This window comes from Passer domesticus, chromosome 7, assembly GCF_036417665.1.
Source record: "Passer domesticus isolate bPasDom1 chromosome 7, bPasDom1.hap1, whole genome shotgun sequence".
Classification (NCBI taxonomy): Eukaryota; Metazoa; Chordata; class Aves; order Passeriformes; family Passeridae; genus Passer; species Passer domesticus.
In genome coordinates this window covers 61,560,639-61,588,575 of record NC_087480.1, presented here as the reverse complement: position 1 = coordinate 61,588,575, position 27,937 = coordinate 61,560,639, and the positions used below count along the sequence as shown (strand labels likewise).

General features: G+C 52.8%; 1 protein-coding gene across 2 annotated transcripts; it reads left to right on the top strand.

Annotated features, from left to right (window-relative positions):
* Positions 1-228: 228 nt before the first annotated feature.
* On the top strand, positions 229-27,303 carry WLS (Wnt ligand secretion mediator). 2 transcript variants are annotated; one of them, XM_064429191.1, is made up of 12 exons: positions 229-364; positions 13,035-13,307; positions 18,356-18,480; positions 18,906-19,067; positions 19,804-19,940; positions 20,290-20,458; positions 20,615-20,712; positions 21,200-21,263; positions 21,472-21,615; positions 22,871-22,954; positions 24,413-24,566; positions 25,187-27,303. In XM_064429191.1, exons 1-12 carry the CDS (start codon positions 340-342, stop codon positions 25,294-25,296), a joined length of 1,545 nt encoding a protein of 514 aa, XP_064285261.1. In that variant the 5' UTR covers positions 229-339; the 3' UTR covers positions 25,297-27,303. The 2 variants fall into 2 exon arrangements, with proteins under 2 accessions (XP_064285261.1, XP_064285260.1); XM_064429190.1 differs by lacking the exon at positions 229-364 and adding an exon at positions 1,813-2,038.
* Positions 27,304-27,937: the final 634 nt, after the last annotated feature.

The following is a 27,937-nucleotide window of genomic DNA, read 5'->3' as shown; positions in this document are numbered from 1 at the left end:
GTGCTTACAGACTGAGGGAACAAACACAATTCCAAGGCTTGTTCCATTCCCAACAGAGAAAAGAGCAAAAATCATCACTCAGAAGCAGCACTGTGTCAGACAGACATCCAAAAAATTATTATTAGATATTTCAAAAGACGCATTTTTAATAGCAATTGTTCTATGTGGGTTTTTTTCTTTTTTTAATTTCAGTATGAAGTATTTGGTATTTGAAGTCTTTAATTGTGCTGGCGAAAAGCCACTAAAGAGGCTTTGATTTTTGGAAGCAAATCCATGTGACTGATCTGAGTGGGATCATAATGGCTACAAGGACCCGTCCATTAGGAGCTATTTTTAACAATGAAGTCAGAACTGGAATGTGAAGGTAAAGTTAAGACTAAACTACAAAAAGGTAAAACTCTCAATATTCTTAAAGATTAAACTGCCCTGCAGTGACAACATAGCTGAAGTTGTTCCTGGTGCCCATGTCCCAACCCATGTTATCACAAGTTATATTGTTCCTAAACATCTACCAACACAACTCTGAGTACGGACAGTGCTCCTACACTGAATGGTCAAGGTGTGTTGGAGTCCTTCCCAACTCTTTTTCCTGGTGCTTTTTTGCTTTAGTTCATTATTGGTTTGTGCTTCTACATCTTTGACCTGTCTTTCATTTTGTTCCTGTCTGTGTTGTTGTTATCAGTGGTCTCCTTTCACGGCTTATTTGTTCTCAAGTGTTTTGGCAACTCCCTGCCTAGTTTCAGTCATACAGGATGATGTTCTGCACCCAGCACTCCATGGGAGCAGAACACAGATCCTCATGGTATCCAGAAAACAAAAACCAGAGATAGAATCCCAGAGTGGTTTGGGTTGGGAGGGATCTTAAATCCCATCCAGTGCCACCCCTGCCATGGCAGGGACACTTCCAGTGTCCCAGGCTGCTCCAGCCCCATCCAGCCTGGCCTTGGGCACTGCCAGGGATCCAGGGCAGCCACAGCTGCTCTGGGCATCAGTGCCAGGGCCTGCCCACCCTCATTGTAGAAGTCTACTTAATAACTGATCTAAATCTCTCCTCTTTCAGTTTAAATCCATTTCCCCTTGTCCTGCTGCTAAAGGTGATGGCCAGGGGTGATGATCTCGTTCTGGGCCATGCAAAGGGCTCTGTGAGCACACAGAGCCCAGAGCAGGAGGCCAGCAGCTTCCAGAGGGTGGGATGGGTACACAGCATCCTCCTCTGGGAAACAGGGATAGATGGAGGGAGCAGAACTGGGAAAACTGCTCAGGGTGAGCAACTGGCGTGAGTCAAAATAGGGCTGGGGGAAGGACAAAGCATTGCCCAGAGCCATGGGGATGGGAGAGCACTGGGGAAAATGTGATGGTGAGTTCAGGCTGGAGAGGAGAAGGTTCCAGGGAGAGCTCAGAGCCCCTGGCAGGGTGTGGAGGGGCTCCAGGAGAGCTGGAGAGGGACTGGGGACAAGGATGGAGGGACAGCACACAGGGAATGGCTGTAAGCTGGAAAAGGGGGATTTAGATGGGATATTGGGAATGAGGAATTGTTCCCTGGCAGGCTGGGCAGGGGCTGGGCTGGAATTGCCAGAGCAGCTGAGGCTGTCCCTGGATCCCCGGCAGTGCCCAAGGCCAGGCTGGAGCAGCCCGGGACGGCGGAAGGTGTCGCTGCCATGGCCGGGGCTGATCCCGGGGCGGGTGCCGGGCTGCGGTGGCGGTGCCGGTGCCGGTGCCGGTCCCCGCACCGCTGCCATCCCGCCGCCGGCGCTGTGGCGGCCCGGGCGGGGCGCGGGGAGGGAGGGGCGGCGGTCACGTGTGGCCGCCCGGTTAAAGCGGCCGCGGGCGGCGGGAGCGGCACAATCACGGCTGGGGCGGCGAGCGGGGCCCGCCCGCTGCCCGCGGCCCCCGCTCCGTCCGCAGCGCCCCGGCCCGCAGCGCCCCGCCAGCATGGCCGGGGCCATCATCGAGAACATGAGCACCCGCAAGCTCTGCATCGTCGGGGGCATCCTGCTCGTGCTCCAAGTCATCGCCTTCCTGGTGGGAGGGCTCATCGGTGAGTGCCGGGGGCCGCTGCCTTCCTCCTCCTCCTCCTCCTCCTCCTCCTGCCGCCGCTGCCCGCTTGTTTAGTGCTGGTTACAGTATCGCTGACTCGCTCCCATGATCTCATTATCCGCTTTTGTAGCCGAGCGATCCCGGCTCCGGGCCCTTTGTGCCCGTCCCGCGGCTGCTGCGGGGGGAGCCGGCCAAGGAAAAGTTTTTGTGTTGCTTTCTCTTTTTTTTTTTTTTTTTTTTTTGGCCTGGTTTCAGCCTGGACTTAAAGAAAGAGGGAAGTGGGAAAGCTTCAGTATGGCGACGGAACGCGCAGGGAGCCTCGCGTTTCAAAGTTGGCTTAGAAAATAATAATAATTTATTTTTTTAAAAGGATTTTTCCTCCCTTCTTGGCGCTGCACCTCCCCGTGCCTCGGCCTCCGAATCGGCCGCGGGAGGAAACCTCCCCCCTTGCCAGAATGAGAACAAAAAAAAAACAAAACCAAAAAAAAAATCTAGGGGAAAAAAAAAGGAAATAAAAAGGGGAATGTCTGGTGGGAGGAGGGGGTCCCTGCTCTGGGGTTTTTTCGGGACTCGCCCTTTGTCCGGGCTCGTTTCTGCGGGGGATCCCCCCCAGTCCTTCCCGTTCCAGGAGGGGTCCCCTCTCCCCCCCCCTCCCCAGCTCTGTCAGGACGGGTCCCCTCCGTCGCACCTCCCGCTCCTGCTGCAGGAGCTTCCCCCATTCCCGGTCCCTCCCAGGAGGAGCTCAAACCCGCGTGGGCTCGGCCCGGGTTTGTTCCTGCCCGTGCAAAACCCTCGTGGCCGCCCAGGCAGGGATTTCATCCTCGGCTCTGGGGTCCCCAGCTCCGCACCGGGCACTCGAAAGCCCAGATTGTGTTTGTTTATCCCTGAGCATTCCCAATGCAGGGAGATGGGAACTGGGACACAGCCCTGCGGCGAGAAGAGTTTTCCCTGGGGGATGGAAGGAGGAAGATGGAGGAGAGCGAGTTTGGGGCAGTCCTGGAAGTTTTTTAAATTTTTTTTTTTTTTTTTTTTACTAGAAAGCAGCTGAGTTCTGCGCCGGCTCCTTGGAATGATGGGCGCCCGGCTGTGGCTGCTCTGGCCGTTTGCAGGGTGGGAATGTTGCCCTCGTGCCCGGGAAGGGCTGTCCAGCCCTGCGGGGCATCCCCCGCTGCCCCGGGCCCAGCCCTTCCTCCCGGCAGGGCTCCTCAGGAGGAATCGGGGGCAAATGCACTCCGAAACTTCATTGCACTAGGTTGGGAGAATAAACTCGGGCTGTTCTCTGTTTGAGAGGGATCGAGGGAATAGCTCCGGCCGCTCCTCAGGAAGCAGACTCTGTGCTCCTGGTGCCCATCAGTGCTTTGCCTTCGTGGCCTTGAATTATCAGCCTCTAATAACCATAAAATTCCGCTAAACATAATTTTGGAACACTTCAGTTTTCCTCATTCTCTTACTTCCTCACCTCTGTCATAAGGGAGTCGCTGGCACATATTAACTAAAACTCATTTTTCCTGCTCTTGCAGGCCTGAAACCCCACAAAGTTTATCAGGATTAGCTTTTTTCCTTTCTTTTTTCTTTCTTTTCTTTTTTTTTCCTCTTTAAGAGCTGGTTCAAGAGCAGGTTACTGAACCCACTGCTGATTCCTTGGCCTGTGCTGTGCAGAGAAGCCAGACTTCATCTTAAAAGGGTTTTTCTAGCAGTTTCTTGCTGCTAAATTGAAATAGTTGCTTTTTTCAAAGGTGTTGCTCAGAAAGCCTTGTTTGTGCTGGCATCTGGGGACAGATGTGACAAACAGATGTTTATGGTTGGCTTTACAGGGAAAAGACAAATGTTTGTGCTCAGTTTTGAAGGGGTTCAGAGATTAAAGTATTTAAATTATGTTAGTTCAGTTTTCCAGCTGTTTTATGCCCTGCTTTATTGGCTGGTGCTGCTTCTGGGCATCCACCTTGCACCCTCCCATCCTGGATGGGTCTCCCAGGTGGGGCACGGACAGGTTGGATGGGCTGGGACCAGCAGGGACAGGGATTTGGGGCTGAGTTCAGTGCCCTGCACGAGCTCAGTCACTGCATCCTGCTGGAATTCCTGCACAAGCTCAGTCACTCCATCCTCCTGGAGTAAATGCATCTTCTATCTGTGGTCAAGTCCTAGGGGGTGCCACCCCAAAAGCTCTTTAATTTCTGGAAGTCCCCACTTTGATCCTCCCTCAGATCAAACTACTCTAATCAATCACCCAAACTGTTCTTTCCTCTGCAGCATTTGCCCCTTCTGATGCATTTAAGGAGTTTAGAGGCTCATCCCCAAACCAGCAGCTCCCAGCCAGCCCTCCTGGGAGCTGCAAATCCAGGGATATCTGGTGCTTGTGACACACTACATTCCATGTGTAAGCTAGGTGTGGTCCCTAACATCTGGCAGGGTGACACACAGCCTGGGAGGCTCAGCAGCCCTTCCTGGGAACCTGCCTTGCTCTGGGCTCCCTGCATCCCTGGAAACTCTGATCCAGGGTTTGGGGCCTGACCCCTTTAGGGATTCCCAAGCGTGTGGTGTTTCCCACAAGGAGACTCCTCTGGTGAGCAGCGGGTCGGTGGCCGGTGTTCCAAAGGGATCAGAGCCGTGCCAGGAGAGCTGCCAGTGCCACCCCACAGCTCTGCCAGGGTGGCACCAGGTGGGCTGGGAGCAGAGGTGGCACTGACACGGTGGCCCCGCTCTGGTTGGATGCAGCGCACCCAACAGACACCAAAATCCGGTTATTTTGGTGTGCCCAGGTCTAGACAACCCAAAATACGTACAGGAGTGGGACAGGGCTGCTCAGCCCAGCCAGCCTTTCCCCTCGCAGGCACTTAGGTCATGTTTCAAAACAATGACTAAGTGCTCTATTTTAACAGATCCCTCGTGCCAGTCCAAAATACCCAAATGCAGCACGCTGGTACCTGATACAACCACCACAAAGCTGATTTTCCTCACATCAGGGGGTTTCTGCCGCTGCTGGTTCCCAGCTCGGTTTTGGGCAGTCAGTGTGTGATGCCAGAGTTTTGATGCAGCTTCCACGTTTCCAACAGCTCTTTTATTTAGCAGCAGGAACCTTATCAGCTCTCAGGTGGGATTTGCTGGGAGTTGTCTGTTGGCAAAGCAAGAGATGCACAGGGGTGGGAGAAATTCCTGTGGCAGGAGGAAGCTCCTGTGCCAACAGCTCCCTGACAGGAGCGTGCAGCCAGGTGGGGGTCAGGCTCTGCTCCCAGGGAACAAGGGACACGATGAGGGGAAACGGCCTCAAGCTGTGCCAGAGGAGCTTTAGGTTGGATATTTGGGAAAACTTCTTCATGGAAAAGGTTGTCCAGCCCTGCTGCAGGCTCTCCAGGGCAATGGCAGAGTCCCCCTGCGTGGAGGAACCTTTGCAAAGCTCAAAAGGGAGCAAACGCCCCAAAAGAGAATTTTATTGGGCTGTTTCTTTGCTGTGCTTTGGTAATGAACTGTTGGCTCCAGGAAGTGGGGCTGTCACTACTTGAAACCCCACAGGATTGCTGGTGTCTGCTCCCTTCGTGGAAAACATCTTGTTTAAAGGTCACGCTTCTGGGCTCTGTGTGATGTGTTCAGTTGGGATGCAGCAGTGGGAGATGGAACATGATCTACAAAATTAATCCTAATGCAGCCTTGTCTCCACTATCCTGCTGTAAATGATGGCACGTGTGGATTGCAGAAGACTGGGATCACCAGGAATGGTTTCTGTTATCGTTTGTTAGGAATGGGGCTGATGATAATTTACAGGCACGCCAGCATTCCCGGGAGCCCCTGCCTGCTCTGCCTTTCCTGCATCCAGTGTGGCTGTCCTGGGATGCCACCAGGCTTCTGACAGCCTGGACAAGGCATGAGGACAAACCTTGCACCTCCAGTGCTGGGACAGTGTTGGATCTCTCAGAAGAAGAGAGACCCCGAGGGGCTGGAGCGTGTCCAGGGCAGGGAACAGAGGTGGAAAGGGGCTGGAGCCCCAGGAGAGGCTGAGAAGGGAAGGGAGCTGGGAAGGGGCTGCAGAATCCCTGGGGGAGCTGGGAAGGGGCTGGAGAATCCCTGAGGAGCTGGGAAGGGGCTCAGCCTGGAGCAAAGGAGGCTCAGGGGCCCGTGTGGCTCTGCACAGCTCCTGCCAGGAGGGGACAGCCGGGGGTCGGGCTGTGCTCCAGGAACAGGGACAGGAGCAGAGGGAACAGCCCCAGGCTGGGCCAGGGCAGCTCAGGGTGGATATGGGGAAAATTCCTCCCTGGAAAGGTTCTCCAGCCCTGGCATAGCTGCCCAGGGCATGGGTGGAGTCCCCATACCCTGGTGGGCTTTAACATCCCTATGGATGTGGCACTTGGGGACATGGGGCAGGGGTGGCCTTGGCAGTGCTGGGAACAGTTCAATTCCTGGCCTAAAAGGGCTTTTAACCTAAACAATTCCTGGTTCCACAGTTGGACCAGCTGCAGCTTCCACCTGGCCTTGCCTGCTGCTGGGAATTTTGGCTGGGATGTTCCAGTGGAGGTCACCACAGTGCTCCAGGCCAAAGCTGGGCTGGGACACACCGGTGTCCTCCTGACAGCTGCCAGGGTGGAAGCTGTGTGTGCAGAATCTGACTGGATTTATGTGGGTTTGATGCCTCTTGGTTGTTTGGAAAACAAAGCTTTTGATTACAAATTATCTTTCTCTATGGGAAGCTGTTAATGTCCCTTCCTAGTTGGCTTTTCATCCTGGAATTTTTATATACATATATAAAGTTATTTTATATATACATATAAAAGAAAAAAACCCAGATCTCTGTGCAGCAACATCCCAGCTTTGAAAACTTTTTGAAAGGGAATTTTCAATTACTTATTTTATATGAGTTACTTTAAAAATCCCTTCCAACTCAAACTTCCATGGTTCCAAGGATGCCTTATCCCCAGTCACAGATCCTTGGTTCAAAGAAGCACAGGGAATGCAGAACTCTCTGTGGTCCAGGGAAGTGCTGCAAGTCCAGTGCCCACCCATACACTGTACAAATTTAACTGATTGGAAAAGTGGAGGGATTTATTTAGCACATGAGTCCTCTGGGCTGAGGGGATGGATTAAGGAGGTGCAGGTTCACTGCTCCCTTCCCTGGCTTAGGCTGGAAAAAACAGAATTGTTGTGACTGGAGGAGCTCAAACTTCCTTGTGTGTCTGGCCCGGAGAGATAATGAGTCATGTGTGGCCATGGCTGAGCAGCTCTCCACAATCCCAGCTCATTATCTAAATGTCTGATTTGGCTCCTGAGCCCCCAGTTTCCAGGATTTCATTTTCTTTCCTGGGATTTCATTACCTTCCTCAGGCTGAGCTGATCTTTTGACAGGGAAAGCACTCGGATTTCCAAGGTATGGACAGGAAAGAGTGTTTCAGGCTGGGGATAAAGAGCATTTTTGTGTGCCTGACTTCCTTTCATGCAGGGCCTCTCCAGGAGCTGGTCGGTGCTCCGTGGCCATGAATGCCAATGGATCCTGTGTATAGGCACATTCCTGCAGTGCTGCAGCCTTGGCACAGGCGCTGGGAGCCCAGGAGAAAGCAGACACGAAAGGTCATGTCTGTTTAGTTTAGGTCTGCTCAATTCTTCCTTTGAGGAGCTGTAACTGTAGCTGAATGGGCAAAAGTGGCAGAAATGGAGAGTTCCCAGGCAGGAATGGCAGTGCTGGGGCCTGAGGAGCTGGGAATCCTCAGAGTTGCTGGGTTTGTCTCTTTTCACAGCTGCATCACTTCCAAACCAAACCTGGGAGAGCGCAGGTGACAAGGTCAGTCCTCCTGCTGCTCCCCCTCCGTTGATTAAAATGTGACCCGAGCTCTTCCCAAGCACTGCTCCTGCTGCCTCCTTTCCCTTTGAGAGGGAAAACCTCCACACAGGAAGCCTTTTCCTTGGTAAATAACACTTGTGGCCTTTGAAGTCCCTGATAGCTTGGGAAAGCCTTTGAAGGCTCAAGGTGTCCAGTGGGGAAGGGCCTGGCCTGGCCCATTCACATGGAGATGAAATTCCTCGCATATCTGAGCAGGGCAGTTTCCAAGGTATCTTATCTTGGGGAGTGCCAGGCTCGGGAGAAAAGCTGCTGGATAACAACAGCTCTTCCTGCTCCTTGGGATCTGTGTGCAGGGATTTCGTACCTTGGCTGGGAGTTGCAGGAAATGCATCTCATCCCACTGGAAAACTGACTTGCAAGAAGATCAGGCTCTCTGTAGCAATTAGGAAATCAGTCTTACCTCCTTTTTTCCCCTCTTCTTTTAAATATGTTAGCATATCCATTTCTGCATTTAGGGAGCTCTACTCATGCTCACCTCATTTGTATTCATTGCTGCTGTTGAATATGGATGTGAATTATGGAGATCATTCATTCAGTTCTCCCAGCAAGTTGTGCCTCATAAGATTTCCCTGCTTTGTGACTTGCCTGGGGCTGAGGGAATAATTCCTTATCTCTGTTCCCCAGGAGCTCTTTGGCTGCTTATCAGGGGGCTGGGAATCCCCTGCTCCCTCAGTTCTAAGGGCTGTGGGCACTGCTGCTCCTGCAGCTCCTTGGGAATTGATTTTTTGGGAAAAACCTTCAGGTTGTGCTGCTCTGAAGAGGCTTTGCTGGTAGCAAAGATGCAAAAGTAGCACTGGAGAACAAACCTTGAGGAAAAACACAACCCCTGGGACATGAGAGTACCCAGCAATATGTGACTGGACTGGGGAGTCACAGAATCCCAGCATGGTTTTGGATGGACCTTAAATCCCATTTTATCCCACCCCTGCCATGGCAGGGACACTTGCACTGTCCCAGGCTGCTCCAAGCCTGTCCCTGTTCCAGGGATCCAGGGGCAGCCTCAAAGTTTCCATTCTGATCCAGCAAACTTGGGTTTGATGGTTTGGACAGGTTCATTTTTATGGACTGAAAAAAAAAGACAGAGAAACATGTAGAACTGATAAAATGTCTCTGAAACAACAGAAATATGGGTGTTCAGCTGCAACAGGATATCTGGAAACTCCCACCATAAATCAGGATGGAATTGGTGCCCCGGGGCTTTGAAGGATTTTGGTCTAGATAAAGCTTGAAGTCAAATTTAAGAAAGAAAAACCTTTCCCAAGGGGAGTGGGCTACCAGTAGGCAGTGGGGTTATTTAAATATGCAATTATTCTGCATATAAAAGCTGCTGCAATGTTCCAAAAAGCTTTGTGAAATAAGAACTATCAAAGAAATAGTAATTAAAATCTCTGTGTCACTCAAGTTTATTAAACTGGTGCCATCAAGGTCAGGAAAGAGGGAGGCAGAAAAAAATCATTCTGCAATAAATACGTATTTATAATCCTGAGTGCATATATGGTGTTACCCAGGTTCTGGCTGTTCCAGCTGGAAAAGCTGGGTCTGTCCGTGATAAATTAGCTTGTTTATTCCTACCCTGCAGTCGCTTAGGGTAATGAAGCAGAAGCCCTTTGTGTGTGCTCGCTGGGAAGTGCTGGCTGGCTCCGAAGGGGGTAATTGAGTAGAAAAGCAGAATGCTCCCGGTGCCGGGAGAAGTTAAATCCCCCCGAGGTCAGGGGGATTCAGCCTTTAATCAGTGTGGACACAATGCAATTGAGAGTTTCCAAAGGGCTTGTTTATGGTGCTGGAGCAAGGGTCGGTGGTTAATGGGAGTGCTGGAGGTGCTGCCATGAGAAGGTGCAGGATGTGATTCCCAAGGTGAGAGAGAGGGGGGAATTCCTGGAACTGGAGGGCAGGAGGAAGGAGGTGTTTGAAGCTTCATCACAGGAGCTTTTTGAAGGTCTGCTGAATTTATTGAAATTAAAATACTGAATGATGGTGGCTCTTACCCAAACCTAGGTGTATGTAATATCCCCCCAAAAAATGCTAAAAACTTGAGCTCACTTGTCTCGGTCACTTTTTTAAACCCAGATTTAAGTCTAAAACCAGAGAAGCAGTGTGGTTTTCTTTCTGTGAGGACTACCCCCTGAGGGAAGCCCCTTGGACCTTGTTTTCTGCTGTCCTGGTGGGACCAGACCCTGAGCAGCCTGCCCTGACCTCCTGGCTGAATGGAAAGGGTGAAATTCTGTGCAGGAGCTGTTTCAGTCAGTGAGACACGGCTGAGGTGGCCCTGGCAGTCCATGGCAAGCCTTCCTGGACAGTGGTGGCCACGCGGGTGAAGGTGTCCAGCTTTCCAAGTATTTGCTGGCTAAAACCATCGCAGGGAGCAGCAGGATCTGCTCTGCCCCTGTAATTGGGATAGGCTGGGGATTTCTGTGGTGAGCTGGGCACCTTTGGAGGCCCAGCTGGAGGACATGCAGAGGCAGAAATCTAGGGGAAATTTAGATAAATAGATATTGGGAAGGAATTGTTCCCTGTGAGGGTGGGCAGACCCTGGCACAGGTGCCCAGAGCAGCTGTGGCTGGCCCTGGATCCCTGGCAGTGCCCAAGGCCAGGCTGGACACTGGGGCTGGAGCACCCTAGGAGTGTGGAGAGTGTCCCTGCCATGGCAGGGCTTTGGAATGAGACAAACTTTAAGGTCTCTTTCAGTCTGTGATCCTGCTGGGAGCTCCAGCACCTCCTGCCCATGGCTTTTGGCACTCTGGTGTCCAGCCCCCTGGCACGAGGGGTCTCTGCCCCATGGCTCTTGGGGCTCCTGGCTGAGCTGGCTCCCAGAGAGCTGCACTCCCCTGGCTCCTGCCAAACCTCCCTCTGGAAGCTCTGCTCCCCTCCCGCTCCAAGTGGTACCTGCACTCCTGCAGCTCTCGTGGCAGCAGGCAGCCCGAGGCTGATGCACTGTGCTGAGCGCACAGAGCTGTTCAATTATTCAATTATTTACAGGCTGACAGAGATCCTGGGATCTGTGGGGCTGGGGGCAGAGGGGCTGGGGCAGCCCTTGGCACCACAGCACAGCCCAAATCCCTGGGTGCGAGCTTTGTTTTGCATAGCACTTTGTAATGCTCTTGGCTGAGTTGGCTGCAGCTCCACAAAGCATTTTTTTTTCCCACTTGGTTCAACGCTCCCTTGGATTTAATGGGCCAGGAGCCAAATCAGTAATGGAAGCCAAGTGCCGACGTTTGTTTGGTGTGCAATTCCCGATGAGGAATATGTATAGTAATTGTCTCATGCTCCTCAAAGCTGTAACTTTGGCAGAGGGGAGGCTGCAGGGAGCGTGCCAAGTGTTTAAAATCATAATCAGGCAGTGATGAAAACATGTATTTATGGCTATAATGAGTTGCATCAAAGCAAGAAACGTTCGGCTTCTCTGTAGAGGGAACGCTGTCTCTTAATTCAGAAATGCCTTCGAAATCACCCAGAATGTGTCAGAGTTAAAGAGCTCAGAGAGCTCGGCTGAAATGCCTGGCTTACTTCACAGCAATATTCCTGATATTCCCTTCCAGCTGCAGTTCTAGCTGTGGTTATTGGGCTCTGCATCGAGGCACGGCGGAGGAATCAACATTTATTGCAGTGTTTTATGTGCTATGGGCACGTCGTGAGAGTTCTGTAACCCTGGACTTGCAGCTTCATTTGTGTTTGTTTGTTGAGTGCTTTGTTTTATTCTACTTTGCTGTTTCTTGGTGCAGTATTTGGGGTTTGGTTCTTCCTCAGAGGGTGCTGGCACTGCCCAGGCTCCCCAGGGAATGGGCACGGCCCTGAGGCTGCCAGAGCTCCAGGAGGGTTTTGCCAGGGATGCTCAGGGTGGGATTGTTGGGGTGTCTGGGCAGGGCCAGGGGCTGGATCAATGATCCTTATGAGTCCCTTCCAATTCAGGATATGTCCTGATATCAAGAACTTGTTTGGTTTTGGGGTTGCTTTAATGTCTGAGTGTTGTGTGATTGCTGCGTGCAGCAAAGGTTTGGGATGCAGCAGTGCAACAATGCATCCCAGGAGCTGGGATCCATCTGGGAGCACTCCTGAATCCTTTCAGTGGGAAAAGCCCTCTAAGGTCAGAGAACTGACATCCATCTGGGAGCACTCCTGAAACCTTTCAGTGGGAAAACCCCTTTAAGGTCAGCGAGTCCAACCATGAACCCACCTGCTGATGCCAGTCCCCTGGAGCCCACCCTTATCCCGGCATCCCTGTGCCTTTGGAGCTGGAAGAAACTCAGTGCTGTGAAAAAATGGAAAAAATGCAGTTCATAAACATTTGGCTTTTGAGTAACTTCCTCCTGCCTGGCGTTGAGTCACCGCTCCCTGCCCGTGGGAAGCCGTGAGGCTGTCACCCTGTGCCGAGGTGGCACGCTGGGCAAGGTGCTCCACAGGGCTCCTGGCTGCCATCCCAAACGGCTCCAGAGCTGCTGGGATGATCCTGCTGTGCCCAAATTACAAGGGAGCCAGGGCTGAATCATCTGGGTGTAGCAGTGTGGGGCTGGGGGCAGCCAGGAGCCCTGGCGGGGAGGGTGAAGCTCACTCAGGGGTTGTTGTCCTTGGAATATTGGGAGTTTGTAGGGTGCTGTTGTTGCTGCTGGAGTTTTTGGGTGGCTGTGATCTGTAAGGAAAGTCCTGGATGATCAGAATGAGGATGGTGACAACATGAAAATCACCTTCTGCAGAGTTCTGCTTCCCATGCCACTCTCTGCCTGGGAGGAAAATTCCTGCCTGAGGAGATGTGTGGCCTTGCATGGTGCAAATCCTGCCCTGCCCTGCAGGACCATGAGGTTTGGGACTGGTTTATCCATCCAGGTTTATCTGGGCACATACTTTCTGTATGGATTTGCTTGAGCGAGCACAGGGAAAGGAAAAGATTTCAGTAAATCAGGCTGATTTTGTGTGACCAAGGTATCTGAGACTGAACCAGCAGATCCCAGCTCTTCAATTAATCCTAATTTGATCCCACTACAAAGTCAGTAATACATCTGTGGATGTAATAAACTTAATTACTTGACTGTGAGATCAAAGAGCTGTGAAGGAGCAGCACTGGGTGCATTTGTTTTAAATTGCCTTCAAAGAGTGGAGCGGGGAGCTGCGAGTTTTGGTGGGGAAGCCGCTGTATCAGATGTCTGCAGATGCTACAAGTGTGGTTCTCTTGCATTGCCAGCTCCCAGCCCCACGACAGCTGTTCCCTACATGTCAGTGAAGTGCATTGACGTGAGGAAGAACCACCACAAAACCAAGTGGCTGATGCCCTGGGGACCCAACCACTGCAAGAAGCTGAAGGACTTTGACGAGGCTGTGAGCCGGCAGATCGAGGCCAACGACATCGTGTTCGCCGTGCACATCCCGCTGCCCAGCAAGGAGATGAGCCCCTGGTTCCAGTTCATGCTCTTCATCATGCAGCTGGACATCGCCTTCAAGATGGACAACGACCTCAGTAAGTGATGGGCAGAGGGAGCTGCTGCCTGGCTCTCTTTTCCCAGAGTGCCTCCCCTAAAGGGGTTTGTACCTCGTGCCGTCAGTTGTGTTGGTGCCACACAGTGAGGTGGTGCTGGAGCACTTCCTGAATCTGGGAACTGGTGATCCCAGACTGGTTTGGGTTGGAAGGGACCTCAGAGCCCATCCAGTGCCATCCCTGCCATGGGCAGGGACACCTCCCACTGTCCCAGGCTGCTCCAACCCAGCCTTGGACACTGCAGGGATCCAGGGCAGCCACAGCTGCTCTGGGCACCCTGTGCCAGGTCTTCCCCACCCTCACAGCCAGGAGTTCCTTCCCAATATCTAACTTTAATTTCCTTTCTCTCTTTTTGAAACTATTATATAAATACTAAATAAATATGTAACACCCTCCCAAACACACACAAAATACACAACTCCCCTGAAATTCAGAAATAATCCTGCACTAAAGCCTGCAAAACTATGCTGAGGGCAGCAAGGACAGGACTGCTCTGGCCCTCCCTGGAAGGGAAGTTGTCCATGTGTTTGCATGTTTTAAAGTGTCTGGGGAAAATCCCTCTCTCTAACTGTAAGCTACAGTGAATAAACAATTTGCTTTCCAGACTGGTTGGGCTGGGTGTGTGGAGCTGCTGCCCTGGCTCCAGCCTGGCTGTGGGGCTGGCTCCATGCTGGAGCTGTGGGGTGGAATCAGTTCAAGGAGTTAGTTGGGGTTAGGAGCTTTTTGAGCCATCTTTGTGTCCTTGACCCCTTCCTGCTCAGCGTGGAACTGTTCCTCCAGCTATTTATCCCAAAATCCTGGACTGGTTTGGGTTGGGAAGGACCTGGGAGCTCCAGTCCCACTCCCTGCCAGGGGCAGGGACACCTCCCACTATCCCAGGCTGCTCCAAGCCCTATCCAACCTTCAGCACTTGTAGAGATGCAGCAGGGATGATTTAATGCATTACCACGAAGATAAGTTAGAAATGAGATTGTAGAAAGCTTTCACCTCTGTTCTTATCCCTGTAATTATCTCTGAAATACAGAGAGAGCAGCTTTGTGCCTTTATTAAGGCCTCACCTCCTTCTACTTGGACAGATGATTGCATTAGGGAAACAGCTCTTTATCCTGAGGATTTTCAAGCTGAACCACCATGCTGGAGTCAGGAGCTGGCTGAGCCCTTGGAGCAGGCTGCTGGAATGCTAACCCAGCCTCTGGCAGCATTTCTGCTGAAAGAGCAGAGCCTTTGCTTCAGCTTTGTGCCCTTCAGTCACCGAGTCCTGCACAGGTGGGAGGGTTTTTTTGAAATCTCAGAGCAGAACAGCTCATCTAGGGCCACCCTCTGGGTAATAAAAAGCAGCTTTGGGGATTGTCCAACACTTTGTACCAAGCTGAAGGCAGGTGTAGATTAAGTGTAGAATCTCAGGAACAAGCAACACATTTCTTGCTTGCTAGATTGTGTTGTAACAGCTCTTACAGAAACAAACAGCAGACTTGTTAAGCTAATTTCCTTGCATGTGTGTGTCTGTCCCCTGCTGTTAAATGAAAGGGCCTCGTTGATCAGGTGATTGGGATCAGCTCCTCGAAAGGGACAGCAATAAGGATGTGAAATAACCTCAGTTTTTTTTCTTTAAAGCAACAATTCAAGTTTCTTCTCCATGGGGCTCTGAGCCCTCCAGGCCTCCTCCTGCTGTGGCCAATGCCAGCAGGGGCTGGTGCCAAACCAGGGCCACTCCTGGAAGGCACCACAGCTGCTGAAGCCTCTGGTCACTGTCCTGAAAACTGTCTTGGAGCTGCCCCAGATCATCCAGGAAAGCAGCACTGCTGGGAGCTGCAGGGAGCTTCAGGATTTATCCTCCTGAAGCTGCTGCCTGGGGCACGTCCTGCTCTCCTGGCTCCTGTAGCTCCACTGCAGGCTCTGAAGGTGCTGTGCAGGGTCCTGGGCTCTGCCAGCTCCCCTTGGCCTTCACCAGGGAGGTTTCTGAGCCACATCAAACTGTTTCCTGCTTTTTTCCTCCAAGGCTCTTGATTGTCCTCTTCCTCTTCAATTCCTAAGCAAGGCCAAGGCACAGAGTAAACCTGCATTCAGGTTTTTCAGAGTGCTGGGTGCTAAAACCCTCCTGGGGCAGGGGCAGCTGGGCTGTGCCTGTTGGGAAATGTTGGTGACTCATGGTGCTGACTCCTCATCCACAGAGAGCTGGAGTCAGTCCTGTGTCAGCTCTCCCCATCCAGAACCTGTGTCAGCTCCTCATCCAGCCAGAAGGGGTTTTCTGGGACAGAGGGGAAGGGCAGCCCTGGTAAGGTGCCCTGAGAGAGCCTGGCAGTGGCTGAGCCTCCTGGAATACCCTGTGGGATCTCACCTTTAGAGGAACAGCCAGGAGCCAGGCCCAGTCCCCTGCACCTTGGGAACGCCCTCTGGACTTGCAGTGGTTTTGAAACACAGATTTTTCAGAATGCAGATGTTTAGAAGCTGAGTTTGTTTCCCAGAAAGCTGGGAGAGACTCAGGCTGTTCCTCTGAGGAAGAGGCTATTTCTGTGCTGTCCCTTTCCTTTCTTGATGCATTGTGCACTCAATTATTAAAACCCCTTCCCAGAACGGGGAAAGGAGGGGGCCAGAGCAAGGAGATGGAGTTTGCAGCTGGAAAGCAACTGTGTACAGTGAGAGGGCAGAGTGCTGCAGCCTCCTTTTCTAATTTGTCCAGCCTTAGGCTTTTTGGTAGGTTTTGTAATTTTAGGGAGCTGGTGAAGCATGGAAGTGTAATGGAAATAATTCCAGCATTTCTGCTTGCCTGCCATAGGCTTCTCCCCAGCCAGCTGAGTTAGTGTGCAGCTGGCACAGAGCCCCCTCCTGAAACAACTCCACTATTTTTAGGCCATTGTAATGTGAGTGAAGATATCCTGGGCAAGTATTGTCCTATAAAGTGATTCATGGAAAAGCTCCTGGGCAGTGAAATGCCAGTGGGAAGAATGACACTGGTGGTGTTTGGAGCATGAGCAGGAATCCCTCACTGGGAGGGTCACAGAGCTCAGGGCTGGGAAACCTCCAGGAACGTGTCTTGTCCTCATTTGGGTTGGAAGGACCTCAAATCCCACCCAGTGCCACCCCTGCCATGGCAGGGACACCTCCCAATGCCCCAGGTGCTCCAGCCCCAGTGTCCAGCCTGGCCTTGGGCACTGCCAGGGATCCAGGGGCAGCCCCAGCTGCTCTGGGCACCTGTGCCAGGGCCTGCCCACCCTGCCAGGGAAGGATTTATCCCTGATAAATCTGCTCCTGCTCCCTCTCAGTTTAATGCTGTGCAGGAAAAGGACACCCTCCCCTCCCCAGAAAATTGCCGATTCACCATGTGATTAATGGGAATAAGGCACGAATCTTCTGAAGATTTGGTTCTCTGTCACTGTCCTCATTTGTTCCTCAGGGACAATGGGAGTTGCTGATGGAAGGCTGGCGTAGGATTACCATGGAATCATTTAGGTTGGAAAAGACCTCTAAGATGGAGTCCAACCACTAACACAGCTCTGCCATCAGTCTGCTGTGCTGAAATATATGGATATATGGATATATCTGTATTTTATGTTGACAGCCCTGAAGGGTCTTTGCACAAAACTCATTTCCAAGGGGAGGTGTCACCCCAGCAGAGAGACTGATGGAATTCCAGAGGGAGCCTCTAATCCATTGGCCTGGAAAAGCACGCAGCAGTTCATCTTCTGCCTTCTGGTTTTCATACTCCATGGCAGCAGCAACATTTGGATTGCAAAGATGAAATACTGAAAGCTGTTTTTCTTGGATTTAATCCCAAGCATTCCAGTTGGTTTTATGGCTTCTGAAATGGAGTTCATGGTTCTTTTTAGCCGGGCCAAATTCAACCTTATGTTCCCATTTATCTGTTTTGCTGGTCTCCTAAACAGCGGATCTGAGATGGCAAATTCGTGTTTCATGGAAACCCAACTCCTGGCAGCTCTGGAAAGGGACTGCATATGGATCTGGATGGTACAGATCACATGCACCAGAAAATGCTCAGAAAAATCCTGAAGTGTCCACATCAGATGCACAACCCAGTCACCTCCAAAGGCTGTAAAAATAGAACTGCCAGCCACAGATCCCATCCACGCCCCTTCCCATCCGGTGGGATGAGTGTGCCACCACATATTCCCAACAAAAATATAGCTGAAAAGATGGGTTCTGGAGCCATCTCCCAGTGCTTCTCCACGGTGGATGGTTCTGGAGCCATCTCCCCACACTTCACAGTGGAAGGTTCTGGAGCCATCTCCCAACACTTCTCCACAGTGGATGGTCCTGGAGCTTTTCCAGCAGCTGTGGCTGTTAAGGGTTTGGTGCCCTGCAAAAGGAGGCTGGGCTGTAAGATGCACATGCTCATTTTGGAGCGTGTTCCTCGTTCAGAGCCTTCCCTGGGATCTGTGTCTGGTAAACAGGAGGAGTTTCCAGCTGGTGGAGCTGGTACAGACTTGCCCCAAGTTTTCACACGTGTTGCTGCTCCTTGGCAGCCTCAGCTGCTGCTCCAGTGCACGAACTCACTCGGTTATTGCTCCTCAGTGAGCCTGTTCCAGCCTGCTCCAGCCTCGGTCCCTCCTGGCAGCAAGGACCCCCTGGCAGTGTCCTGCCAGGAGCACCTTTCCCAGCAGGTGTACCCCAGGCTGGCACTGTGCACACGACCAGGAGGGGACGAGCTGCTGGTCCCACAGGGATGTGTGACCTGGCCAGGCCATGAGCTCTGTGTGTGTCCCTGGCGTGCGAGCTGGGCCATCTGCAGAGGCAGGAACAAGTCAGGGCAGGCGTGGAGGAGCAGGGGAGGGCTCTAAAATGTTCTGTGGGTGAGGAAGGGAGAGCTCCAAACCCTTCTGTAGAACAACTGAACTAAACAAGACACACAGAAAACATCAATGCTGTTGTGTGTGGCTGGTTCTGAGTTTTTCCCAGCTAGGCCATCATAGCGCAGCTTCAGTTTGTTCATGACCTTCATAAAGGAACTTTGTGTCGTGTTTTTTTAATTACTCTGAGAACCTTCTGAGCCTCCTGTCTCCTTGCTGTTGCAGAGGAAAACGCAGAGATCACCCTGGATGTGTCGCTGGCCTATCGTGACGACATGTTCGATGACTGGGAGGAAATAGCACATGCCATAGAGATCAGGAAGCTGAAGTGCACCTTTGGCTCTCCCAAAGTAAGGAATTTGAATGACACTGGGGCTGGGGATGAGTGGGAGCTGTCCTCTTCCAATCACAGAACCACAGAATCGCCCTTTCCATGAAAAAATTTTCCCCAATATCCAACCTAAACCTCTTCTGGCACGACCTGAGACCGTTTTCTCTTTGTCCTGTCACTTTTTTTTTGGGAGGCAAGGCCAATCCCCACCTGGTTTCCACCTCCTGTGAGGGTTCATCTTGGAAGGCTCCCGTTTAAAGCCTGAAATGTGAACCTGTCTGAGGTCACACCTTACCTACTCAGTGATCCCAAGCAATCCAGAACTTGAGGAGAGGTGTCCCTGGGGCACTGTCTCCCTCACAGGCTCTGGGCGCTGGCAGAGCTCCCAGCTGGAGGGCTGTGTGCTGTGCTGGCCCCGGGGCTGAGTGCTTCTGCCCTTTGCAGACGGTGGAGTCCGAGGGCCGCCACTACGACTGCGACTTCCTGCCCTTCATGGAGATCGGCAGCGTGGCACACAAGTACTACCTCATCAACATCCGCCTGCCCGTCAACGACAGGAAGGGCATCAACGTGGGCATCGGCGAGATCAAGGACATCCGCCTCGTGGTGAGCGCCCCGGCCTCCCTGCCGTCTGTGCCCGGGCTGCTGCAGCTCCTGCCCCTGCTCCTCTGCCTCCAGGAGAGCTGTCCTCCTCCCTGGGAATGCCCTCAGGAGCCCTCCCTGGGCCTCCTCCTCTGCCCAAGGCTCTGAGCTCCCTGTGTCCTGTGCTTCCCACCACAGTCTGCCTGGGATGCAGGGTCCTTCTTGCAGACAGGAGCCAAGGAGGAACAGGAGGGTTCAGAGCAGGCCTGGTCTGCCCTGGAGCTGGCTGTGGCCATGTGTGGGAAGGCTGTCAGTGATCCCTGCTCTGCCTGCCCTCAGGCTGGGTGAGCAGGGATGCTTTTCCCAGCTGGAGCCCTCCCACCAGGGCTGCGGTGGCTGCAGACAGCGGTGGGAGGGCGCGTGGCTGGAGAAACACGTTAATGAGCCAATGCTCTTCCCACCAGGGGTGACTTGGCTCCATGAGGATCTCGTTACTTGTCTGGGAGTGATTCTGCCAGCTTTTTCCATGCTGTGTCAGAATTCCCTCTCTCCCTCGCCATGGAAGCTGTGTCTGCTGGCATTTGTTCTCAGACCTTCTGGAACCTGCCCAGGTGGCCTGGGGGCTCAGTGGGCACGCATTCTCTGTCTGTCACTGGCCAAACCATGTTGGCATGCGCTTCCACCTGTGTGCCTCTCCTGACACTCCATGAGGAGAAGCACAGGGTGATGATGTCAAACCCTGCGCCCTGGTTTTCCTCAGGGCATCCATCAAAACGGAGGCTTCACCAAGGTGTGGTTTGCCATGAAGACCTTCCTGACGCCCAGCATTCTGATCATCATGGTGTGGTACTGGAGGAGGATCACGCTGATGACACGTGCCCCTGTCCTGCTGGAGAAGTGAGTAGGGGCCTGTGGTGGCCCAGGGGACCCACTGAGGGGGTCATTGCTCCCAGGCAGAGCCCATGGCTGGGAGACAGGAATTGTCTCTTGTCCATCCCCTCCCTCCACCCCAGCACCCTGGGAGCTGGAGACCTCCGCAGCTTCCCTTTCCTTTCCTGTTAAACCCCTGGAGAAAAAGGAGCTGCTCTGAGGAGCTCAGTCCTAGCGGGTTTGGTGGCAGGAGGTGACACTTCCCAAAAAGTGCTGGATTTCCTTCTGTTGCTCTCCACACACAGCTTTGGCTTTTGGGGCTCTGTCCTTCCCTCGCACACTGGGATGTGCAGAGCTGGTGTTTGTGCCTCTCCAGGGTCATCTTTGCTCTGGGAATTTCCATGACCTTCATTAACATCCCCGTGGAGTGGTTTTCCATCGGATTTGACTGGACTTGGATGCTGCTCTTTGGAGACATTCGACAGGGCATCTTCTATGCCATGCTGCTCTCGTTTTGGATCATCTTCTGTGGGGAGCACATGATGGTGGGTACCACCGCCGTGGGAAGGTGATTCCAGCCCCGCTTCCAGGAAAACCTGGCAGCTGATGTTGGAAATGATGCTGGGGGGACGTGCACCAGCTGAGGGGGTTTCAGGCTAACTTGCTTTTCCTTTTTCTCCTCCTCCCCACCTGGCGACCAGGACCAGAACGAGCGGAATCGGCTCTCGGGCTACTGGAAGCAGGTTGGGCCCATTGCTGTGGGCTCCTTCTGCCTCTTCATCTTTGACATGTGTGAGAGGTGGGTGCAGCTGCACTGCCCAGGCCCGGCCATCCCAGAGCAGGGGCTCCTGGCCACCTCCTGCAGCAGGGAGCAGCAGCTCAGCCCCATGGCTGGGTGCACAGCCCCATCTCCCAGAGCCAGGGGAGGCTCCTGCGGGCTGTGGAAACACTTCCCACCTCACCTTCTCCTCACCCACATAGGAAAGCAGCACAGCTGGCTTTTCCCCTGCAGAACCTTGGGAACAGGTTCTTCCCCCAGAGGGTGCTGGCACTGCCCAGATCCCCAGGGAATGGGCATGGCCCCGAGGCTGCCAGAGCTCCAGGAGGACTGGGACAATGCTCTCAGCCACAGGGTGGGATTGTTGGGGTGTCTGTGCAGGGCAGGAGCTGGATCAGTGATTCCTGTGGGTCCTTCCAACTCAGGATGTTCCCTGATTCTGTGAGTCCCAGGCTGCAGAGTGGACAAGGGGCCCTCTGAAAGTTGGTCTTTTCTCTCCTTTCTACAGGGGAGTGCAGCTCAAGAACCCCTTCTACAGCATCTGGACCACCGAGGTGGGCACGGAGCTGGCTGTATCCTTCCCCTGGTTTGTGGGACAGGGAGGTGCTCCCTCCTGCCAGGTCCCTGGGAGGTGTGGGCAAACTGCCTGCTTTTGGAGGGCAGGGGGTGGCTCAGGCACTGCAGGAGATCACTGGGGAGCTGAATATGGGAATCACCTGGGTAAAGTTTTCTAGCATTTCCTGTTGTTTGTGCCATTTTCCCTTAACTTGCTCTGCACAGATGGCCTTCATTATAGTCGCAGGGATCTGCCTGTGCCTCTATTTTCTCTTCCTGTGTTTCATGGTCTTCCAAGTGTTCAGAAACATCAGTGGGAAGCAGTCGAGCCTCCCTGCCATGAGCAAGGCTCGCCGCCTTCACTACGAGGTAAGGGTCCTCCTTGGGGCACAGATTCCTTGTTTTTAAAAGACATTTTGGGCCTCAGAGTCTGTTCTGAGACCCCCTTTATCCATAATCTCCTCATACTTCCATTTCTCCTCTAATATTAACTTTTGTGTTTAATGGGTGGTCTTGCTAAGACCATCTAGTTTTTCACTGTATAAATTTGGATTTTTGGGGTTGTCGTTTCCTTACAAAGTTGCTGGAGGGTCAAAGCACGACACATTCCCCCCATCATCCCCATTTTTAGCCCATGATTTTGTATGTTTTTCTGTCCTACCTGATTTGCCTACTGCCAAACCTGAGGAGTTTACTCTCAGTGTTTAACTTGCTTCTACAGGGGTGCAAATATTTATCCCCAAAGTCGTTCTGTTAAATTATGGTCACTTCTTCTTTAAACAAGTCGTTATCACTCATCAGGAATGCACATAAAATGTAGAAAACTGGACTTGAAAGAATTTGAAGCAGATACTGAGTATTTTTCCTTCTAGCAGGAGGCACAGGGGTTCAGCTTGTGGTGCAGAGCTGCTGCTGCCACACTCCACATCCAAACATCTGGGGAGCACAGATCTGGTGTGGAAGAGTTAAATTAATAGTCCTTTGTTGTCGTGGCGTGGCAGGGTAATTACGCAGACACTGACATTTCCACCTAAATTCCAGAACCAGGTTAAAAAAACCCACGCACTCACCCAAAACCAAAAGAATTTGTAAGTAAAAATGTAGAACCAGTGAAAGCAGGGCTGGTGGGCAGTGGGATTGCCAGCGAGGAGTTTGTCTCGGAATCTCCATTCTGTGCTGGCCAGCCAGGTTTTGCAGGCATTGGAATCGCTGCAGCTCCCTCCCAGCGGGGCTGGGGGTGAGGATGAGTGTGGTGAGACCCCGAGCCCACATAGGGGCACCGACCCCACCACGTGTTTGTTTTACACCCGACGTGCCACCTCTTCCACTGCATTAACTGCTGCTCAATCAGTCACTGGGCAAATGTCATGGAAAGGCAGCGCTGTCCAGACGTGCCCACCCCGCGCGGAGCTTCCGGCAGGAGCGCAGACGTGTGGGGAGCGGAGGATATGGGCTGTGCTGAGCACGGCACAGGAGTGGGTGGAGGTTGTTTTGCTTTGGGGTTTCGTGGGTTGGACCCTTGTTTTATTTTTTATTTTTTATCCTCGTGTCTTGTCTATCCTAAAACCAAAAATGGGTTTTGTGGATTCTGTTAATGTGACCAGTGACATTTCTCTCTAAACAGGGGCTGATTTTTAGGTTCAAGTTCCTGATGCTCATCACCCTGGCCTGTGCAGCCATGACCGTCATCTTCTTCATCGTGAGCCAGGTGAGGGGTGGCTCTGGGCTCCCCGGGAGAGCATCAGCCGCACTTCCCAGCCGCTCCCGACGCCGCTCGGGGCTGGTCAGACAGGACTGGCCTGTTCTGAGCACGTTTGATAACAAGTTGCTTTTGAAGAAGTTGTTTTGGTTTATTTGAAGCTCTGCCATGCAGTTGCTGAGGCTGGAGCCGGCACAAAGGCCCTTGGCTCCCGGGGAGCGTTGGGGCCGCGCCGTGCGGGAATCAGCCAACAGGCTTTAGTCATTTCTGAGAACTGGGCGAGAGGAAAATGTTCTGTTCACACTCAAACACTCGGGTGGCTTTGTGTGCCCACGGAGATGTGACAGCATCCAACCTTCCCTGGGCTGACTGCAGCCCTGCTGTGCCCAGCAGTAGCTGTACCTGTCCTGAGCTCCGATGTCACCTCTGTACGAATGAGCTTTTAGCACTGCTTGAATCACACAGTCACAGACTGCCTTGGGCTGGCAGGGACCTTAAAGCCCATCTCATGGGCTGGGGCACCTTCCACTGTCCCAGCCTGCTCCAGCCCCAGTGTCCAGCCTGGCCTTGGGCACTGCCAGGGATCCAGGGGCAGCCACAGCTGCTCTGGGCACCCTGTGCCAGGGCCTGCCCACCCTGCCAGGGGACAATTCCTTTCAATATCCCATCCATGGCTGCCCTCTGGCAGTGGGAGCCATTCCCTGTGTCCTGTCCCTCCAGGCCTTGTCCCCAGTCCCTCTCCAGCTTTCCTGAACCCCCTTTAGGCCCTGCATGGGCTCTGAGCTCTCCCTGGATCTTTTGCTTCTCCAGGTGAGCACCCCCAGCTCTCCCAGGCTGGCTGCATGGCAGAGGGGTTCCAGCCCTCAGAGCATCTCCGTGGCTCTCTTTTTAATCTACTGTAATTTTCCTCTTGGCCTTTATGTTGTTCTTTAACAGAAAGCAACATTGCAGCCTGAGCAGTCTCTGTATCTTCAAGGAATATTAATATTGATGGTATTTTCATGGATGTTGACAGCCCTCAGCGTGTGGCAGGTTGGTGCTGTCAGCCTGGCTCCTCCTCAGCCAGCCGTGCTCAGCACATCAATTCCCCCATTATTCACGCTGGTTTTCCTGCTATAAAAGGTCTATTTTTAGCAGGTGGATGTTTTGGGATGTCAGTCCCCAGGTAGTGCCCTTTGTGTGCCAATCTGTGCTAAGCACATGCTTGTGGCAGGGGTTCGGTCGCAGTAAATGAGACATCAGAGCTGCAGAGGTCCTGAGGGAATCACTTTGTCAGGAGCATTTTGTCCCTGCAGACCGAGCCTGAAGAGGAGAATCCCAGGCTGACTTCTGCCTCACTGAACCTGTTACACTCCATTTCCTCCGTCCTGTTGAATTGGTGCTGTTCTCACTGATGTACTCCAAGGCTGTGCCTTTAGGGAGTTTGCTCTTCCTGATGGCCTGTCCGTGTCTGTTTTCCCTGGACAGGTGACAGAAGGCCACTGGAAGTGGGGGGACATGACGATCCAGGTGAACAGCGCCTTCTTCACGGGCATTTATGGCATGTGGAATCTCTACGTGTTCGCCCTCATGTTCCTGTACGCGCCGTCCCACAAGAACTACGGCGAAGACCAGTCCAATGGTAAGTGTCCCCAAATGACCCGAGGGCCCTCATGGGGACACAGAGGTACAAAGTAGGGGGTGCCTTCTGTGCCTTTTTTTTTTTTTTGGCCCAAGTGCACACTCAGCGCCTTGAAAAGTTTTGCAAATGATGGTTTGGGCTTCCAAGCAGGCATTTGAATTAATGGCTGGGTTAGACAGGTTTGACTTTTAGCCAAGGCTGGCTGAAGCCTTTGGGGTGGTTTTTGTGCCTTTTAGCATTGCCCAGATGGAACTGCGTAGCTCAGATGGAGGGATGAGGAGTGGAGAAAATAGACCCTCCTGTCAGGGAGTTGAGGAGAGCCAGATGGTTCTGCCTGAGCCTCCTTTTCTCCAGGCTGAGCCCCCTTCCCAGCTCCCTCAGCCACTCCTGGGGCTCCAGCCCCTTCCCCAGCTCCATTCCCTTCTCTGGACATGCTATGGCCCCTTAACGTGTTTCTTGTGCTTCTATTTAAGTAACTGTAAATAAAATAATTTATAGGAAAGTCGCTGGTCCGTGGCTTAGGCATCTCAGCAGCTGGAGGGAATAAAATGGATCTTTTCCTTTGGAATAGTCCCAAGTTTTACTTGAGACGGCACTGATGGAACACCTTTGTTTCTCAGGTGACCTGGGGGTGAACAGCGGGGAGGAGCTGCAGCTCACCACCACCATCACCCACGTGGACGGGCCCACGGAGGTGTACAAGCTGGCTCGGAAGGAGGCTCAGGAGTGACACGGAGGTGCCTCAGCAGGGACCGGCCTGGGCTGGGGAGCAGAGGACACACGAGTCCCTCTGGCTGGAGACCCCTCCGGCCGCATCCGCTCCTCCAGCACCCGTCCCTGGTGCGTTCGCAGAGCAGCCACAGCGAGCAGAACATTTGTAACTCTTTACTATGGTGTAGTTATTCCTGGGGGGAGGGCTGTGTATATTGTGTTACACTCGGGCACGTAAACCCTGCTGGAAGGGCACTGAGGTTGCAAAGTCGCAGGTCTGGACCTGGGGCAGGTTTGATTTTGCTGGGTGTGCTGGTGCATAAAGCTGCTGCAGGGAGCTCAGGCAGGAGCACGTGCTCAGTACTCTGGGTTTGCTCCTGCGTGCAACTTACGCAAGGTGTTGGTTTTGAGGGGAGCCTTGCTGTAAAAGCATTTAATTCCATCACTGTAGCTGTACTGACCCTTGTCTGAGACTTTGGGGCAGCCCTGCAGCCTCCCTCTGTCGCTGGCTGAAGCACAGCTGGGAGAGGAGTAGGCTGTTAGTAAGGCTTTAGTAGAAGCAGCGGCTGCTTTCTCAGCAGGTTTTACAGCTGTTTGCTGGATACAGGGAATGGCCAGCCTGGGTGCTGAGCTGAGTTCCAGGAGAACAGAGCGCTCCTGACCCAAGTTCCCAGCTGGCTGATCCCGCAGCCAGCTCCTCCCTGTTCTCACTCCCTTTGGCTTCCCCTGCTTTTGTGGCTTCCTCCACCTTCCCCTTTTGTTACAGTGCGTCCCTGGGAGCTGGGCAGTCTCGCTCTGTGCGCTGCCAGGCTGGAGCAGAGCTGGATTCCTCCAGGGATTATCGGACTTGAAAGGATCCGCTGGTCACGCACTAATGTGGATCTTTGCTTTCCCAGAGCAGACGCAGCACCGGGCTCAGCCCCGTGCTGGGAGGCCTTTGGCAAAGAGAGGGGAGTGGGAACTGATCTGGGGTGGAGGCTTGAGCTGAGCCCTGCTGGGCCCTGTTCAGAGAAGTGAACAGTGGGGAAGGGTCTGTGCTGCTCAGGGCACACCTTCCATGGCCCGGAGCATCCAGAGAGCCTCGTGAGCAGGCAGTGAGCAGGCAGGAGCAAACGTCTGTGTTAATTGCTGGTAACTGTAACTCACCCTCCCAGTTCTGGCCTACAAGACAAGAATCTGCTGCTGCCGTGTGTTGCTGAAGCGTTATAGGGAAGGCAGATGGTTCAGCCCAAGTACCATCACAATTCCAGGTACCATAACAGTTCCCACCCCAGAATTTATTCATTTACCCTCATCCTTTTATTAAAGCTCTATACTATGAAAGAAGAGAGGGTGGCACCACAAGATCACCTTGCGTGGGTTTGATTGCTGGGCACCATCACAGGGGGCTCCTCCAGTCAGGATGTGTCACACCAGGCAGACCCCTCTGCCAAAGGCCTGCTCCCTGTGTATTGATTGCAGCTCCTACTGGATTTCCTTAAAGCAATTCCATTTGTTGTGTTTGCCCTCCCCGGGATGCCCAGCTTCCCCTGCCCCTGGAGGCAGAGCAGGTCCAAGCAGTGTTCCTACTGTAGTAGCCACTCCATTAGCAGTGAATTAAATCGACGCACATCCCTGTAACCCGGAACGTTCCCAGCTCGACTTTGCAACTTTACCATCCCTTTTCCCTTGGGTTCTTACGTGATATTTATGTTGTTCCCATAGCTGTGTCCGTGGGTTCTTTTCCAGCTTAGACTATAGCGTTGTGTTTTGTATTGCTCCCCACGAACGGGGAGCTGCAGCTTTCAAACCAAATTCTGTGTCAAACACTAACAATTTGTTTACGGGGCGCATGTGCGTGCGTGTGTGGGTTTTTTATTTCTTCATTCCTCAGCCCAACTCATATGTCTCGGAAATAGTCTCTGGGTCTTATTAAAATATATCCTTTTTTTTTTGTTTAGGTTGAGTTCAGTTTTTACAGAATGCTTTAAGCAACCTGGAAAACACGTAGTTTTGTTAATTTAAATAAAATATACAATATTGTGGATTTGTTGTTGGAATTTCTTCTCGTCTCCAATCTCCTCTGGCAGTGGGAAGCCATTCCCCCTTGTCCTGTCCTTCCAGACCCTCATCCAAAGTCCCTCTCCAGCTCTCCTGGAACCCCTTCAATTACAGGAAGGGGCTCTTAAGGTCTCCCTGGAGCCTTCTCTTCTCCAGGCTGAACAACACTGCAGGGTTTTCCTTCCTGTCCCTGCTTGCCAGCCCTGAAGTTGTCACAGCTGTGCTGTGACCTCTGTGTGTTTGCCATCACCCCACTGCAGTGTTGGTTTGGGCACCAGCCTCCATCTGCTGCCATATTTCACGGTGCTGCTGCCCCCTGCTTGGAGCCTGCTCTCCCCATGTTGTCTTGCTGTCTATAATCCAGGGAAAATAAATTTTTTAAAAGTGTTGGTGTCTTCTCCCAGGGAACAAGTGACAGGACAACAGGAAACAGCCGCAGGTTGTGCCAGGGGAGGTTTAGACTGGATATTTGGGAAAATTTTTTCATGGAAAGAACTGTCCAGCCCTGGCACAGCTGCCCAGGGCAAGGGTGGAGTCCCCATCCCTGGAGAGTTTGAAAGGCGTGTGGATGTGGCACTCGGGGACACGGGGCAGTGGAGGCCTTGGCAGTGCTGGGGGAA

Bases quoted from the DNA above. Each gene is read 5' to 3' on its own strand.
- WLS (XM_064429190.1), top strand. From the start codon at position 1,933: ATGGCCGGGGCCATCATCGAGAACATGAGCACCCGCAAGCTCTGCATC. The intron at 19,941-20,289 runs GTGAGTAGGGGC...GTGCCTCTCCAG, and splicing joins GCCCCTGTCCTGCTGGAGAA to GGTCATCTTTGCTCTGGGAA. The intron at 20,459-20,614 runs GTGGGTACCACC...CCTGGCGACCAG, and splicing joins TCTGTGGGGAGCACATGATG to GACCAGAACGAGCGGAATCG.